Consider the following 18,325-nt stretch of genomic DNA (forward strand, 5'->3'; position numbering starts at 1 on the left):
AAAAACCTGAACAACCTTTTTGGCCAATCCTATAGCATTTACAGCCATGGGATTAAATGAGATCATGGAGGGAGTGATTATAGAAGAGGTCCAGTGGGAAAGATGAAGAAATGAGGAAAGATCCAGTAAATGTGCCTTCATACTTGAGTTTCCCAGACTGGAAAGCTGGGAGACATCCTAGACGTCCCTTTCGCCATGAGCATGATCTAATCCAGCCCATTCCCTCATCCTGCCAGTTCTACCCCCAAGAATACACCTGGACCTTCTCTCCACCTCTGCCTCCATCATCAGGTCCAGGCTTATATCATCTCTCACCTTGACAACCGCTCTATTTCCCAGCTGGCCTCCTCGAGTCTGTTTGTTCTGCTCCCTCTAATCTGCCTTCCACATGACAGTCAATGGTCTTTTAAAAATGCAAATCATATCATGTTCATCTCTTGCTTAATGTCCTTTAGTAAATTCCCAATTCATTTAGCATTAATCCACAACTCTTAACACAGTTTACAAGTCCTTGGGAGATCTTTCACTTGTCAAACCTCACTTCCTGCTACTCTCCCCTAATACTTTACACTTCAAATTTCACCAGCAGCGGCCATGTCTCCCTTCCTCAAGACCACATAAAACACTTCAACACAAAGCTGGAGGACTTCTCCAGTGTGGTCCAGTGGCTAAGACTCCTTATTCCAAATGCAGAGGGACTGGGTTCAATCCCTGGTCAAGGAACTAGATCCCACGTGCCACAACTGACCCAGCACAGCCAAATAAATTAATGAACTTAAAAAAAAAAAAAAGCTTGGCACATAATAGGCACTCAATAAATGTAAGCTATCATGATTATTCTATCTCTGGGCTTCACAGATGCTATTCCCTGTTTGAGATGTCCTTCCCTTTACTTCTAACTCCTCCTCCTCCTTCAAGTCTGTATTAGTGTTCTATTGCTGCATCAATTTATTATCTCACAGTTTCCAAGGATGGGAAGTCTGGCAGATTCTACTTGGGTCCCACTCAGGGTCTCCCAAGCCTGAAATCAAGGTGGGCCTGCATCCTTCTCTGAAGACTCATCTAGCAAAAGATCTGCTTCCAAGATCCCATCGGTTGTTGGCAGAATTTGTTTCTTTGCAACTGTAGGACTGGAGTCCCCATTTTCTTGCTAACTGTCAATCAGGGACCATCCTCAGCAACTAGAAGCCTCGCTCAGGTCCTGTTGTGGCTTCCTCCACAGGCTCTCTCACAGCTGGGCAGTTTTTCCCTTCTAGTGTGCATGCCTGCTCAGTCACTCAGTCATGACTCTTTGTGACCCCATGGACTCCTCTGTCCATGGAATTTTTCAGGCAAGCATACTGGAGTGGGTTGCCACTTCCTACTCCAGATCTTCTCCACCCAGGGATTGAACCTGTGTCTCTTGCATCTCCTGCATTGGCAGTAGGATTCTTTACCTCTGAGCCACCTGGGAAGCCTTTCCTGCTTCTAGGCCAGCAGCCAAATCTCTCTCAGACTTCAGATCTCTTCCTACAGCAAGAGCCCTTTGAACCTGCCTCACCCAGAATAATCTGATTTTTTTTTTTTTAACTCAAAGTCAACTGATTGGAGATCTCTGTAAAATTACATCTGTAAAATCCTTCACCTTTGCCATATAACCTAATCACAAGAGTGAAACCCGTCATATTCACAATCCCACCCACACCCAAGGAGGGGGGATAAGGTAAGAGAGTGTGTCTTCCAGGGGCTGGGGATCTTGGGGATCATCTTGGAATCCTTCTTGCCACAAGGTCTCAGCCTAAAATCATTTCCACAAGGAGACCTTCCCTGACCCCTAATTTAAACTAGGTCCCACTTTATATTCTTACACATTACTCTGCAGATTTCTTTCATGGCTCTTATAGGTTGTCATTTTTAATTTATTTGTATTGTTTGCTTCATATTTATTTATTTGGCTGCATCGGGTCTTAGTTGTGGTGGGCAGGAACTTCGCTGCATCATACGGGATCTTTCATTGCAGTGCACGGACTCTCTAGTTGTAGTGTGGGCTTAGTTGGTCCTCAGCATGTAGGATCTTAAGCTCCCCGACCAGGGATCAAACCTGCATCCTTGTCATTGCAAGGCAAATTCTTAACCACTGGATCACCAGGGAAGTCCTTATTATTTGTTTGTTGAATGCACCTATTTATTTGTTTGATTCTCTCCTCTTCACCCTGTGAGCTCCATGAGAATAGAAAGCAGGAATATTGTTTTGTTCATCACTGTGTCCCTGTACCCAGCACAGTGGTTGGTAATATTAGATCACTGAATGAATGAATGATGAGCAAATGAGCAAATGTGGGCAAGGATTAAATTAACCTCCTTACACATTAGACAGAGAGGAGAAGGGATGAAGCATTGATTGAGCCAGGTCCTCTGCTAAATGCTCTGTAATTTCTATTTTCATTTAACCCTCACAATCATCCTGGGACTGTTACTATGAGTAGCCTCATTGTATAGAAAGGGAAAGCAAGGTTCAGAGAAGTTAACTTTCTTTTTTTTTTTAGAAAAGATTATTTTCTGGATGTGGTTCATATTTAAAGTCTTTATTGAATTTGTTACAATCTTCATTCTGTTTCTTAGGTTTTGGTTTTTTGGCCCCAAGGCATGTGGGATCCTAGCTCCCTGACCAGGGATCGAACCCTCACCCCCTGCATTGGAAAGCAAAGTTTTAACCACTGGACTGCCAGGGAAGTCCCTAACTTTCTTGCCCAAAAATACACAGCAGGGAACCAAAAGATCTAGGATTCAAACACAGGACTGTTTTCAGTGTAAACACTGGGAAACTTCTTTGGATTCATAAGACTTGGTTGGAGAACTGGATCTGCTGTCACTTACTGGCGTGTGAACTGGCACAAGTCACTTCCGTTCTGAGTCTGCTTCTTTGTGAAACGGAGGTGGTAATACCTACTGAAGAGTGGTTGGCAGAAGTAAATTAATGTGCATGATGTTCCCTAAACGTAGCAGAGTGGTCAGTAAATGTAACCAGTGATTCCCACAAACCAAAGAATGCCCCCACCCAGCTGAAATGAAAGCTCACTTGGTTGGATTAGGAAAGCCTTGGAGGTACAAGAAAAGGGGGTCCTGAGAGAGGAACCTGTGAATGTGAGGTTCTCATTCTCAGTCCTGCTGGCTGTGCTTCTACCAATGACAATCTGGATTTGCAGAGGCTTACCAGAAATTCTGTTTGAAGGAACCATTGCTAAACAGAACAATCCATCAGCTGGTTTTCCTCTCTGCTGGCCAGGCATTCCTAGGGCAGGTGGAGGAAAGGCCTCCACAAGCTTTGGGAGTCCCTGGCAGAGGAGGCATGAGCTCTGAGTCCTGGACGTCAGAGGTCTGGGCTTCCATTGCCCTCTGCCTATGCTTTCCCAAGACGCTGATCATCACAGAAGAGACTCACGGGGACAGGGGCAGGGTCAGAAGAGGGGGCGCTGGTGAGCCAGGCCATCATTAGGATTCAGGGATGTAAGTCTTCTTCTCCCATCAGGGTGTCAGAGCTTCCACCATGGATCTACTCCTTGGGTCTCCTTATCACCCTCCCCCACTCCCCTTGGGAAAAGGGCTTCTACTACCTGACTTCAGCCCACAGACTTAGTGTTAGTGAAACATTCATCAGACCTTCCTCCTCTGTGATCTAGAAGAGCCCAGAGCCCTGGGTTGAGGTTAAGTCAAAGAAATGGAATTGAATTGGAGGAGGGTTGTGCTGTAACCATCAAGTGCTGTACTCAGTCACTCAGTCGTGTCCAACTCTTTGCGACCCCATGGACTGTAGCCTACCAGGCTCCTCTGTACATGGGATTTTCCAGGCAAGATACTAGAGTGGGTTGCCATTTCCTCCTCCAGGGGATCTTCCTGACCCAGGGATTGAAACTGCATCACCTGCATCTCCTTCATTACTAGACGGGTTCTTTACCACTGAGTCACGTGGGAAGCCCTCTAACCATCAGTCCTGCCAACTGATGATTACCCTTGAACTTGAGGGATGGCAGAGCTGGAGAGGGTTCAGGATTCACCCTCTCGACAATCCCTTAATTTTACCCAAGAGAAAACCAAGAGCCTAGAGAAGGGGAGGGCTTGCCCGAAGTCACACAGCTGGTTAAGAAACAGACTAGAACCCAAATCTCTGTCTCTCTGTACTGACTTTGCTGCTCTGTTCCTTTTGCTTGCTGAGATATAGAAGAGGCTAAAGTTCCATGGGGGCAAGGAACTAAAGTCATTCCCTCTGAGCCTCTGGTTCTTCATCTGTTGAATGGGAATAATGATACTTCCTGCCAACACACCCACTTGCTTCAGAAGTTTCAGTGAGTAAATACAGGGGACACGACTTCAGGGGCAGAATCATCTATCTAGTAGAGCAGGACCCCAGATTGAAGATCATTGAAAGGATCTGAAGGTGGACAGGGTGGATGGGCCCAGGAAATGTGGGTTCATCTCGTTATCCTCCCCAGGTGGGGCCCAGGCCTGGGTTGCCATGGATACCGTGTCCCTGGAGCATCAGATCCAGAGCGTGCAACGCCACATCAGCTTCCTGAAAAAAGAGCAGATGGCCCTGCTGCGAGACCTGCACCTGGAGATCCTGAGGCTGCAGAAACGCTGCTCGGGTGAGGCCTGGAGGGATGCTGGGGGGCCGCTGGCAGCAGCAGCACTGTCTCTGATGGCGTGTCCACCCTGAGCCTCCCTAAGCCAGGCAGGTGTTCACCACCCCTTTCTCTTGGTGAAGAAACTGAGTCTTGGGGAAGTGAGACACGCGGAACGTTCAAGCACCTCCCAGCCCTAAGAAGCCCTCAGTCTTGGACTTCCCTGGTGGTTCAGTGGTTGATACTTCATGCTTCCACCACAAGGGCCACAGGTTCGATCCCGAGTCGGGGAACTAAGATCCCATGTGTTGTGTGTCATGATCAAGAGATAAACTTATTAAAAGAGATACACAAAAATAAAGAGAGCTGACAGTTCATAGGCAGGTTCATGTTCAGCTTGAGGCATAAGTGATGAGGAGGCCAAGTATCCCACACTGTCCCGAGGAGTAAGCACTTCCTCTCCCTGAGGGCTGAGTAAGATTTAGACATGCTGAGATATTATGGTGCAATGAGAATGGAGAAAGCTTTGCAAAGGAACAGCAAGGCAACATCCAGAAGGTAGGAAATCAAAAGTTCATGAAAAGTTCTATTTGACTGGATTACCCTCTACTTAAAGCTGATGGGAAATACAGCTGCAGCCAGAACATGGAAGACCTTGACCAGTATCAGGATGGCTAAGAAGTTTGGCCTGTCCTCCTGGGCAGTAGGGAGCCACTGAAGGTTCTTGAGCAACCTCAAGCTACATTAAGAAACTCAATCCAGCAGTTGTATGGCAGATGAATTGGTGGGAGAGGGAGGCAGGGGGACTAGTGACAGGTCCAGGGGAGAGATGAAGGGGGATGGGATGAAAGGGGAGGACCAGTGGGATGCAGAGGGACCTGGCAATCGGTCAGATTTGTAAGCAGAACAGAGGGAGGCGACAGAGATGATGTAAACCTCATGCCTGACTTCTACTCTTGGACCTCAAGTCTCAGCTGCATGACCCTCTCAGAGGCTTGGCTCTGGCCCAAATACTCACCCTACATCTTTAAATACAGGCTTTAGAGCCAGTGATTCAGTGTCTCAGCTGGAACAGCCCAGTCTCATCATTGTACAAATATGTAAACTGAGGCCCAGAGAGAGAGAGTGAGCCTCACAATGTATCAGATTCAGGATTAGAACCTCGGGCTCCACATACCCAGTCGTGAAGCGTCTGTGGCTTTTTTTTCTAGACACACCACGCAGCTTATGGGATCTTAGTTCTCTGACCAGGGATCAAACCCTCTCCCCCTGCAGTGGAAGCACCGAGTCTTAACCACTGGACCACGGAGGGAAGTCCCCTCTGCTGCTTTCCACCCATCTTCTCCTCTGCATACTCAGATTTCCACCTCCCTTCCCTCCCCTACTCATGGGAGTCTCCCCCTCCCCCAGAAAGAAACTGAGGCTCAAAGGGTTTGAGTGACCCACCTGGCTTCTCACTGTATGGCATGAGAAACCACCAGTCCTGACTTTCAGCTACCACAGTCCCCTCTAGCTCCATATATGGGTTCAGCTGCCACCTGCCAAGACCAGACTTCTTGTCCTCTCTCCCAAAGCCTGGCAGGCAGCAGAGGCCAGCCCTTAGGGGCATGGATGCCCTACACCATCTCACTCCTGCCTGATGCCACTTTTTTACTGTAGTAATGACATTAAAGGGATATTGACACAAGTGAACCCTAAGACCCTGTAGCTGTTTCTCTAATTTCTTTTTGCTCCATAATAATTATGAAGACCAGGGTCCTTCTACTCAGGACGCAGGCCAGGATCCCAAGAAAATGGGTTGCTATTTTTCAGTCACCAAGTTGTATCCAACTCTTCACAACCCCATGGACAGTAGCATGCCAGGCTTCCCTGTCCCTCACCATCTCCTGGAGTTTGCCCAAATTCATGTCCATTGCATCAGTGATGCCATTCAACCATCTCGTCCTCTGTAAGAAAGTGTAACAGGCAGGAACAGAGGGCCCTCAGCCCCCACCCTCCTTCTCAGACAAGTATGGGCCTGCAGCCTCTTGGTTATTGATTAGGAGATAAAAATAACTCTGGGCTGGCCTGGAGCAGCCACTCCTGGGGCTGAAATGACTGAATAAGGCCCTCCCTCAAAGGGGTAGAGGAGAGACGGGGAGAGGAGAGAGGACAAAGGAGATGTTTTTAAAAGGAGATTAAAGAGGGATCCAGAGAGTGGAAAAAGGATAAGAGTGAGAAGGGGCTGGTATAGGAACCAGGAGGGCAGGGCTTAGGGAAGAACCTGCCCAAGAAGGCGTGATAATTCAAAATAAAGGGGCTTGAGAGGTAGGTGGGTGTGTTCTGGTTGGGAAGGTAGCTTGGATGATAATAAGAGCTGACTCAGCTAGACTGAGCCCTTTCTTTCTTTTCTTTTAGTAAAGAATCTGCCTGCAATGCCAGAGACCCAGATTCGATCCCTGGGTCAGGAAGATCCCCCGGAGAAGGAAATGACAACCCACTCTCCAGTATTCTTGCCTGGAGAATCCCATGGACAGAGGAGCCTGGCGGGCTACAGTCCACAGGGTCGCAAACAGTCAGACACGACTGAGCGACAAACACTTTCACTTTCATAGGTGAGAAGACCGAGAAGACCGAGGCAGAGAGGCGTTGTCACTGGCCCGAGGTCACACAGTGTATCTGACCTCACAGTGTGGTGCCTGCTAAGTCGCTTCAGTCGTGTCCGACTCTTTGTGACCTAATGGACTGTAGCCCACCAGGCTCCTCTATCCATGGGATTCTCTAGGCAAGAATACTGGAGTGGGTTGCCGTGCCCTCCTCCAGGGGAGCTTCCAGACCCAGGGATCGAACACACATCTCTTGCATCACCTGCATTGGCAGGCAGGTTCTTTACCACTAGCACCGCCTGGGAAGCCCATGCCCTCACAGCACACTCATCTAAACCACCAGGACTCTGGCTGGAAGAGGGGCAGGGAAATTTGATGGATGAGGGAGTGGAGCCCAGCTAGGATTCTGTCTCCCCTCCCCCAACTCTGGTGCTTAAAGGCTAAGGAGAAACAAGCCCATAGGGAGTTAGTGACAGAGCCAGAGTCCCTTGGGCTACTCCCCAAACCTAGTCCAGGGCCACCCCGGGTTTACATCCCAGGGCCTTGGAGGAGAGGCCAAGTTGGCCCCAGGAAGCCCTGGGGGAGGTTTAGGCTCTGGTCACAGCAGAAGGCCCAGGCACTCCAGGCTCTCTGTCTCCTGGAAACAGTTGGCCTCCCCAGGGAAGGCACCTTCGGTAATGCCCCTGGTATCTAGAAGAGCCTGGTGAGGGCAGCGAGGAGAGGCAGGCGGAGGGCCCACAAGGTGAGTCTCTCTCTCTGTTGGTACTGCCGGACAGTGGACCCGGGGATCCGCTACCTTCCCCCATCTTCACACCTTCTCCCTTTGGGCACAGACAGCATTCCCGCAGGTACATGCAGGTGAGCCTGAGAGGTGCCCTCTGTCACAGGCAGCTGCCCCTCCTGGGCTCCCTCCTGCCCCTCTCTCAGCCCTTGAGCCCTGATGGAGTTCAGGATGGAGTGGAGTAGGGAGTGGGCTGGAAAAACAATCAGACTCAGCTGGCTGAGGGGCGGGGCATGCTGGGCTCCAAGGGATGGGGACTGGGGACTGGCAGAGGAGACTGCTCCTACACTAGTGCCCTTGGGGGGCCCCTTGGCTGCTCCCCGCCACTCTCCCACCCCCCACCGGCGTATGCCCTCAGCACCAGGCTGAAAGCCACGCAGGCTTTGCTTCACTAGGTAGCTCTGTCCTCCTTGAAGCTCCTCTCCCTCCCCTATGGAATGTGGCAAAACCAAGACTTAGAAAGGGCAGGGCTTGTGTTTAGAAAAGAACCCAGGCACAGCAGTACTGGCTGGGAAACCAGTGAAACACATGTGTCCTATTGGTAAATAGCCACCACCCTGAATCCCCTTTTAGTGTCCCCAAGCAGCCCACCCAGGACACTCCAGCCTTCCCAGACTAACCAAACCACCACCATAGTGGGAGGTGAGAAATGTCTGTTTGTTTTGTTTGAATTGGTGGGTTTGACTCTTTGCAACTCGTGGACTGTAGCCCACCAGGCTCCTTTGTCCACGGGATTTCCCAAGCAAGAATACTGGAGTGGGTTGCCATTTCCTTCTCCAGGGGATCGTCCTGACTCAGGGATCGAACTAAAGTCTCCTGAGTTGCAGGAGGATTCTTTACCGACTACGCCAAGTAGGACCCTTCCCAGACCCACCAACAGACACTGAAAGGTCTGTGCCCTGGACAGCAGGAGTCCCCGAGACTGGCTCTGATTGATTGGCGTGTTAAATATTTGTACATCACCTCTGGAAAGGGGCAAATACTCCCCCCACCACCAGTCCCAGAAACAAGCCTCCGTCCCACAAGGATTGAATTAATCCCCAAATTCAGGACACAGAGTTGGAAAGATCTATTGGAAAGATCTCTGGACTTAGAATCAGGCAGATCAGGTTTAGGTTGTGCCTCTGACACCTCTCTTTCATCTCTTTCCCTCTGGGCTGCATTAAAATAGGTATGGGGGTGGTTTAGATGGTTTCTGAGCATCCTTATTGCCACTTTTACTGGGTTGTGATTCTTAATCTCACACACATAACTCGCTCTCTGTTTCTAACATACACACAACTGCCTTTTCTTATCTCTGCCCCCAGAACTGACCCATGATCTGGAAATGAGAGAAGCCCAATCGCACCAGCAAGGTAAGAGAACAACTGGTCACCATTTCTCCACCACTTAGGACCCAAGCCTTCTCCATCCCCAGTCGAGACTTGGGGATAGCCTCACATGCCCACTCAGCTGGGTGACCTTTTGCAGTGAACAACCAGTGCCACTATACATACATACATGCCTGGTATCCCTATCTCCATCCAAATTGGGAAAATGAAAGCAGGAAGGAGATGGTTTCCAGGAAGTCCACGTGCCTGACTTCATTCCTTTGTGACCCACCTCCCCAATCTTCCCATTCTTGTGCAAGTGATTCTTATGGTCAGTTTTCACACTCGCCAGGATGCTGAATGTCAAGATTCAACATGATGGCAATAGGAGGTCTTTGACTTCAAGGAACTTAGTCTAGAAGAGGAGAAAAGAGACAACTGCACATTAGCCAATTCTTTATTTTACAGAAACAGGACTTCTTGTGAGTGTAGCAGTTCCACTAAAGTGTTTGTTTATAGATTATCACTTCATCCATAAAATGGGGAATGGTGTGGGGAGATAGCATTCAAGTGAGTGTAGAGTTTCAGTTTTGCAAGAAAAAAAAATTCTAGAGATCTGTTGCACAACAATGTGGGTATATTAATAGTACTTAAGAGCTAAAAATGGAAAAGGAAATGGCAACCCACCCCAGTATTCTTGCCTGAAAATTCCCATGGACAGAGAAGCCTGACGGGGGTCCCAAAGAATTTGGACATGACTGACTGACGAAGCACACACATCCTTAACCATTTTTAACACACAGTTAAAAATGATTAAGATGGTACATTTAGCTATTTAGTTTTTTGCTACAATTAATTTTTTTTAAAGGGAGGGATTGGATTGTTCAGATCTTAATCCCCAGGTTGTATGATCTCTGAGAACTAGGACTGGGTGTTACCCATTGCCTTCCAGTACAAGCACATTACCTGACATGGAGAGGGACTCGATAAATGCTTGATTTAAAATGAACCACAAAAGTAGTATTTCTTTGGCCAGAAGGGTTTTAAGAATGGACTTTTTGCCATGTGGATGTGCTGCTTATAGATCAACAGCTACATGACCAAGAGTTAGGCACAGGAAAGGCTGGAAGGTTAAGGTAAAATGTTAGAAGCCCTACAAATTACCTACATGTTCATGCATAAAGATCTAAATACTTATGGACTTGAACTAATTCTTCCCACTATAAGCGGCAGTTGTGGGCAACCTCTTGGTGCCTAGTGCTTGGAGGAAGGGGAGGCGCATCCTCAGATATCAGGAAAGAACAATTATGTGACAACAGTAGCTTTGGAGCCTCCCAGGTGGCTCGGGGTAAAGAATCTGCCTGCCAGTTCAGGAGACGCAAGAGACACAGGCTTGATTCTTGTGTTGGGAAGATCCCCTGGAGAAGGAAATGACAACCCACTCCAGTATTCTTGCCTGGAAAATCCCATGGACAGAGGAGCCTGGCGGACTACAGTCCATAGGGTCGCAAGGCATCGAACATGACTGAGCATGCACTCATACTAGTAGCTTTTACTCTACCTACTGTCCTTTCTCTGAAACGGCTTTTGGGATCATCTGGACCCTGTGCCTTGGGTTGTTGCTTTTTTTTTTTTTTTAATAAATATTATTTATTTATTTGGCAGCACCGGGTGTTAGTTGCATGCAAGACTTTTCTTTTTTAAGTTGCAGCATGCAGGATCTAGTTCCGTGACCAGAATTGAACCCAGGCCCCCTGCATTAGGAGCGAAAGAGTCTTACCCACTGGACCACCAGGGAAGAGTCCCCAGTGTCCTGGTTTTTATCCTCTCTGTCACTGGGCCTAAGAGCTATTTTGCTTTGTTCTCATTTTCTATGAAAATCACTTGGGAATTTTCCTATCCCCTTTAGAGTCACCTTTTACCTTCCCTTGGTCACCTTTCGGCTACTGATATCCCCGTACTCACGTGTGCCAGTCTTGGGATACAGTCCTGGCTGAGATGGAGCTTATGATTCAGGAGGCAGGAGTCCTCAACCCTGGGGGCGTATTAGAATCACCAGGGAAGATTTAAGAAGCACCAGTGTGCTGGTCCAACCCCGGGAGAGTCTGATTCAGTCCGAATTTGTTAGGGCCCAGGAAACTGTTTTTTAAAACTCTCTAGGGAATTCCCTGGTAGTTAGGACTCTTCGCTCTCACTGCCAAGGGCCCAGGTTGGATCCCTGGTCAGGGAACTAAAATCTCAGAAGCTACAGCTTCGAAGTTCAAAATAAATAAACCTTTCTGGATGTTTCCAGTGTACATCCAGGTTTGAAGCCGAGTGCAGTGGACAAAGACAAACAATAAACAAGTAAAACGTGTAATAAATGCTCTTTATGAAGGAAGCAAGGTTCACAGCACACTGATTCCCCTTTTCCGCTCACACTCCCAGTTCTTTCAGTCCCTTGTTCCTGTGTCTCTCCTGCCACAGGGCTTTTACACAAGCCCTTCCTTCCGTGGGAAGCATCCTTCTCTTCTCTGTTCACTACTCAATTCCCATTCATCTGTCAGAGCTTAGCCTCTTCGTTTCTCTGCTGAGAAGCCTTCTCCGATTAGGTCACAGTCTCCTGTGACAGTCGTGGTGTTGGCAGGTGTCACACATGCACCTACACATTCTTTTGTGATTATGTACACTTCCCACTGTCCTTACTGAGAGCTTCGTGAGGAATTATTATCCACCCTATCCGCAATCCCCAACACGACGCACAGAGTCAGGGCTCAACAAATTGTCGTGGAGTGAATAATTGGTCTGGGAAGGGTTTGCTCTTAAGGGCTGCACGGAAGAGTTAGAGACTCGGGCAAGCATGAGGCAAGAGCCGGGAGGAGGAAAAAGGTAGGTAGGAGAGTAGGAGTGAGCCCGAGCGCTGCGGAACCTGCAATCGGGGAGGTGCGGGGCTTCGCTCCGACGATTGGTGAGCTGCGCAGGTCCGGCCAGGCGTGGACCCTGACTCTCCCCTCCCTCTCCCCTGCCCAGAGTTGGCGTCCCGGGAGCTGGAGAGCAAGTGCCGCGCGCTGGAGTCGCAGCTGGCGGAGCGAGCGGCAGCCAACGCGGAGCTGCGGCGGGAGGTGGCGCAGCGCGAGGCGCTGGTGTCGGCGCTGCGCTGCAGCTTGCGCTCCGAGGAGCGCCGCTTCCTGGAGGAGCTGCGTCGCCGCAGCCACCGAGCCACCGTGCTCAGCACGGAGCTGCAGAAGCACACCGAGGCGGCCGCCTACCTCTCCTGCCAGCTGCACGCGGCGCGCCAGAAACTGCAGACTCCGCGCCCGGGGCCCTGCGCCGCCGCCTCCACCGCCGAGCCCCGGATCCGCCGGCGCGCACAGCGGGCCCGCCGCCCGCCCGCAGCCGAGGCCGCCGCCAAGGGCCCCGGCCGGGACTGGGCCGCCTGGGAGCGTGCGGCCGGCGTCCCAGACGACCTCGAAGCCATGCCCGACCCCGCGCTCTTCCTCTACGCCCGGAGGCCCCAGCGGCCCGGCGGCCGCAGCCTGCGCCAGCCGCCTCCCCAGGAACCCTCGGACCAAGCCGGCCCGCCGGCCGCGCGCCGCCCGCCCAGTGAGCCCGCGGACCCGGAGTAGGCGCGGGGCTGGCGGGCGGGCGGGGAGCCGGGAAAGGCTGGCCCGGGTGTCGACTCAGCTCGAGCCAGGGCGGATAGCGTTGGGGCGGGTCCCTGGGGCCGAGGAAGCCAGTCCCTCCCCCAGGGAGCGGGCGGAGGCGGCACCTGCTCCCCCGCGCGTTCCAGCCGCCCCCGCCTTTTGTATTTCCCGAAGCTTTGAGCTGTCGCCGAAGCTTTGAGCTCTCCTCTCCCGCCTGGGAGCTCCTCCGCCGGGCCCAGCGAAGGCACTTGTTTTTCCTTGGAGAGGACTCACTGTACCGATCCTTATCTGGTCCCCACCCTGCCACTGGGAGGGGACGGGGCGGGAGTCACGCCCTGACCCAGGAAAGTGACAATCGTTTGGCCATAGCGGGGAGGCCGGGCTGGCCTACGGAAAGGAACCAGAATGGCCCTTAGAATCCTTAGGCCTTCCAGCTCCCCGCTGCGAGGAGGCCTCCCCCAGACCTGCACGGCCGCCCTTCCTTCCCAGCCTGCCTCCGAGGGGCGGTTCGGGCTGGGGTCTAGAGGCTGGACCTTCTTCCCCACATCCGCCCCCCTCCCCCAACCTGCTAATAGATCCTTACAGGTGAGCACGGAACACTTTAGAAGACGCCTCCCCCACAGCCTCTGGTGAGGGGAGTGTGGACTTATGGAAGTTTGAACTTCTGGAAATTAGCACCCATAGACCCTTAGAGAAGATTACAGAATGGGTTTGGTGGCAGATAACTCCCAATTCTCAGTTCTTCCCGGGTATGTAGACTCCAAGGACACGCCAGAGTCGGGCTGATGGGAGGGTTAGAAACTGTTTTCTGGAGGTAGCTGGGAACCTGAAGGCTGCCTTGGGAGTTTCCCTAGTCCTGTTTATTGGTGCTAATTTTGCCCAGCTTCCTAATTAGCTGGTTGCACCCTGAGGCAGGAAGAGAGGCCCTGCTTCTTGGAAGTGGCAACTGCTGATAGAAGTTTGAGTGTGCTGGGGGCGGTGGGCGGGGGGATGGTGGGAACGCAGGTTAGGCCCCAGCCTCGCCCTCGCCAGGACTGCCCCCATCCTATCAGACCTGACAGCGGCGGGGTGTTCAGTGCCCTTTGTCTAGGTTGGGGAGTGGCAGACGGGAAGACTACTGCCCCACCTCCTAACGCGTTTCTCCCCAGCTCCCCCTCACGACCAAAGGCGGGAAGTGCAGCTCCAGTCCGGTTCACTGCTCCCACCCGAGTCCAGCCTGGAAAGACAAATCCCTAGAACCCTGTCGTCTCGTGCCATCCCTCTTTTGTTGGTCGTGCATCAAGTCCGAAGTGCCTGTGAGGTCTTGCAGGGGCCACGAAGGGAGGACATGGGGCAGGAAGAGGCCTTGACCTCACTCACGACGCCCCATCCCAGCAGGTCCTGACCCTCTGCCTGGGGCTGAGACTTCTGCCTGTTGCCCAGAGGTCTGGGAGGTCTCCAGGGGGTGATGAACCCTTTGCCCATCACGGCCCAAGAAGAAAAGGGGGGAAGATCCCCAGTTACACCCCCTTTCACTGTATACGTTAGAGGAAGCAGGACAAACGTGCAGCCCCCTCCCGGCTCGGGACTGCTGAGACCACTGAGCAATAAGCAGGCCTGGTCTGTGTCCGCCACTGGGGCGCCCTGGGGACGGACAGTGCTGTCCAGTCTAATGGGCCGCGGGAGTGGCCTAGGGTCCTTGCTCTGCCTGCTCCCACCTCTCTGCTCCCCAGTCTCTGTGGTTGTACCTCTGCCCTCTCTCTCCCCTCAGGTGTGGGTGACTCAGGACCCCTTGACCTTTGACCTGCTGCCTTCCTTTTCAGAACATGTCTGAGGAGGCCTCTCTCTCTGCTCGGGGCTGCGCTCACTTGAAGGGGCCTAGGACCCTGGGAAGGAGGAGGGCAAGGGGGTATTTCTGGAGGCGCCCACCCAAACCCTCATCTTCCACAACCATACTTTTGGGGTGAACTGGGTGACTGTGACATCAGTTCTTCTACAGAGATGGTGAAGTACTCTATCCACCCACCCACCCGCTAAAAGCCATAGCTCCACCCACCTGGCCTCCCCCGGCTCTATAGCAATAGCCCTCTTCCTCCTTCCTTCCTCTGTACCCAAGGAGCCCGGCTGGGGGCCACCACAACACCCGTGCCCCACCATTCTCCCTGGAGGCCTGCCTGCCTCTCCCCAAGTGATACATCGGCACCTCCTGTGCTGTCCCTCTTCCAGCAATCAGAGATGACTCTTGTTACTTGGAGATCCCTGCCCCCCGCCCCCCATGAAAGTCCGGAGTGCTGGGGTAGCTGACTCACTGACTCTCAGCTGAGGTGTGTGTGTGGGGGGCGGTGCCTGGGAAAGGAAATAACGCAACCATCCCTCCCCCCTCCACTCAGCAGGCTGGGGGAAGGTCCAAAGCAAATACAGGGTTCCAACTGCAACAGAAATGCCCCCTCCCCATCCCTCTCCTGGAAATAATAGATGAGAAGCTTTCCTCCTCCAGAGCCCTCGGGGCGCCAAATAAAATGAATAAGACTGGGGGTCAGTGGTCTGCCTGTGGCCTCAGTGGCAGGGAACTCCCCAGCCTTGCCCTCAGCTTCTGGCCCTCCCCCTCTGCTAGCCTGGGGGACCCACCCTGCCAAAGGAGAGACCCACCTCCTCGAGCCCCTGAAAAGTTTGGGTGACTAGAAAGGACATTGCCTTCCCTCTCCCTGTCCCCCCCACCTCTCCACCTCTCCCCTCTTTGCTGCACGAATCCCATTGGGGGAGGGGTGTGTTGACACGGACACTCAGGGGCCCTAGTTGCAGCCAGGAGCTGCAGGTGGGGACCCCTCCCCATTCTGGAAGCCAGCCAGGGATCTGTGGGCAATACAGCGTGAGGCTTTGTGCCCCTGCCCCTGCTCACAGTGGCCTGCAATTTGGGGGACCAGTCCGGGGCTGAAATGGGGTAGCCCTTCCCCAAAACAAGCAGCAGACTAGAGGTCCCTCTGATGGAGCAGAAGGAAGCCAAGGTGTGGAGCAGCACCTTCTCTTTGTGGGGAGCCAGGATTTTCTAAGCACTCTCTTGCTGAGCGGCTAGCCTTGAGTAGGGGACCTGCGAGGCTTCAGAACCACCTGGCAGGAGCCCCACAGGCACGGCAGAGGGATCCTGCTCCAAGTTCTCTGTTGGCTGCGCTTTTTAATCCAATGCTTTTCAGAGTGTATTCACTCACCTACAGAAATAGAGCCCTGTGCTTTAGGGGTGACTGTCATATGCCTTATTCTTAATAAAATACCTGAAAAACACAGAAGTCAAACATTTTTCTTTGGGCACTCCACCCCACCACCCACCACCTGATCGGGCAGGTCTGTGGAAAGGACGTGGAGGAGATAGAATGGTTTGGGAGTTAGCCAGTTGCGGGGGAGGCAGTGGTGAGACTGGGAGCTGAGACTCCCGAGTCCCTTTATGGGTAACCCTCACATAAGGCACAAGGCTCATCTGAGATGTCCTGAAGCTCAGGCTAGCCCTGTCTCTCTCCATACCACCCCAACCCAAGGGAACAAGCAAGACCTTAGATCAGAGGCTCCTGGCTAGGGTTGGCAGGGATAGATCAGAAGGGTTTTATGCCTAGAATTGCCCATTGTTCTGGCAGAAAAGCAATCCTGGGCTTCTGGACATCTTTGGCAACGCTGGTTCTCCTTCCCTGACACCCATCTCCATCTGATGCAGCTATGAGAAGCCCAGCGTCCCAGAGAAGAGCCCTAATCTTATCCTCTGCTCCTGAGAGCTGTCCTGGGACTGCCGTTTGGGAGCTCAGCACACTCAGCACCTTCAGACCCACACATCTTCAGTGTAGGTCTGTGTTGTTGATGGCTCCTGGAGAAAAAGCACCAGCTTGGCAGTGTAAGGATGCAGAGGACATGTGGGTTTTGCCTGCAACCTTTCTTCTGATAACAGTACCTTCTCCCATGTTAGTCCATGGGCTTCCCAGGTGGTTCTAGTGGTAAAGAACTTGCCTGCCAATGCAGGAGACACAGAGAGACATGGGGTTGGATCCCTGGGTTGGAAAGTTCCCCTGGAGAAGACAATGGCAACCCACTCCAGTATTCTTGCCTGGAGAACCCCTAGGACAGAGGAGCCTGGGGGAGGGCTACAATCCATGGAGTCACAAAGAGTCGCGTCTGTAGCAACTTAGCATGCAGGCATGTTAATGCATGTGTTGGGGGTGGGGACTATCCCCACCCATGTGACCCAGGTCACACTAATTGGGTTAGAGGTGGGCATGCAGCTCTAAGCCGATGAGAACCCATACTATAACCTTTCATTTAACATACAAGTTAGGTGTTAGGGATACAGCAGGGAAACAAACAGGACTACTGCAGGAAAATTCTTCGGTGGCTAAAATGGCAGAACATCATCCTGGAAGACTGGCCATTTGCCCCAGGGGTGGAGCTACCCGAGTATGAGTCTCCACAAAAAAGTAAAACCAAGAGAGAGGGAGACAGGGACTTCTCCAGCAGTCCAGTGTTTAAGACTCTGCACTTAAAATGCAGGGGAATGTGGGTCTGATCCCTGGTAGAAGGAATTAAGATCCCGCATGCCATTCCACATGCCATGCAGCCAAAAATTAAACAGAGAAAGAGAACTCTTTTTTTTTTTGTCATGAGTATTTAATTCTACCTTTTAAAAAAATTTTATTGAAATACATTTGATTTACAATGTTGTGTTAATTTCTGCTATACAGCAAAATGATTGAAATATATATGTGTGTGTGTATATATATACTACCTTCCCTATTCTTTTCCATTATGGTTTATCACATAATATTGTATGTAGTTCCCTTTGCTATACAGCAGGAACCTTGTTGTTGGACAATTCCTGATAATTAAGTTGCCTGGACCCAGCTGTGCCTGCAATCCATATACTAGTTCCCTTTTCAGCTATATAGACCAATAAGCTCATCTCCCACTTTTGTTTTTAAATGATCAGCATTAATTTGTGGGGGTTTTTCTACTTTTTATTTTAACCTAATTTTAGACATAGAAAAAAATTGCAATAATGATACAGGTTTCCTGTATGTCTCTCACCCAGCTTCTCCTAGTGTTAACATCTTATTTTATCATAGTGCAATTATCCAAACCAAGAAATTCACATTGGTACATGGCATTATGAGAACCATGAAATTCCAGATGTTCAAGCTGCTTTTAGAAAAGGCAGAGGAACCAGAGATCAAATTGCCAACATCAGTTGGATCATCGATAAAGCAAGAGAATTCCAGAAAAACATCTATTTCTGCTTTATTGACTATGCCAAAGCCTTTGACTGTGTGGATCACAATAAACTGTGGAAAATTCTTCAAGAGATGGGAATACCAGACCACCTGACCTGCCTCTTGAGAAATCTGTATGCAGGTCAGGAAGCAACAGTTAGAACTGGACATGGAACAACAGACTGGTTTCAAATAGAGAAAGGAGT

General features: G+C 51.2%; 2 protein-coding genes across 4 annotated transcripts in view; one reads left to right on the forward strand and one right to left on the reverse strand.

Moving 5' to 3' along the window:
• Positions 1 to 18,325, reverse strand: part of RAP1GAP2 (RAP1 GTPase activating protein 2) — a 260,021-nt gene that overhangs the window by 234,420 nt on the left and 7,276 nt on the right. The gene's annotated exons all lie outside the window — the stretch shown is intronic.
• On the forward strand, positions 4,476 to 16,155 carry CCDC92B (coiled-coil domain containing 92B). Its single transcript, XM_081579986.1, has 3 exons — positions 4,476 to 4,622; positions 9,272 to 9,319; positions 12,284 to 16,155. Exons 1-3 carry the CDS (start codon positions 4,493 to 4,495, stop codon positions 12,877 to 12,879), a joined length of 774 nt encoding a protein of 257 aa, XP_081436112.1. The 5' UTR covers positions 4,476 to 4,492; the 3' UTR covers positions 12,880 to 16,155.

The sequence above is a fragment of the Giraffa tippelskirchi genome, chromosome 3 (genome assembly GCF_054371585.1).
Source record: "Giraffa tippelskirchi isolate mGirTip1 chromosome 3, T2T-mGirTip1v1.2.pri, whole genome shotgun sequence".
Classification (NCBI taxonomy): domain Eukaryota; kingdom Metazoa; phylum Chordata; class Mammalia; order Artiodactyla; family Giraffidae; genus Giraffa; species Giraffa tippelskirchi.

Excerpts from the sequence above, each read along its gene's own strand:
- CCDC92B (XM_081579986.1), top strand. The coding sequence starts at position 4,493 with ATGGATACCGTGTCCCTGGAGCATCAGATCCAGAGCGTGCAACGCCAC. Across the intron at positions 4,623-9,271 it reads GCTGCAGAAACGCTGCTCGG|AACTGACCCATGATCTGGAA; the intron begins GTGAGGCCTGGA and ends CTCTGCCCCCAG. Across the intron at positions 9,320-12,283 it reads AGCCCAATCGCACCAGCAAG|AGTTGGCGTCCCGGGAGCTG; the intron begins GTAAGAGAACAA and ends TCCCCTGCCCAG.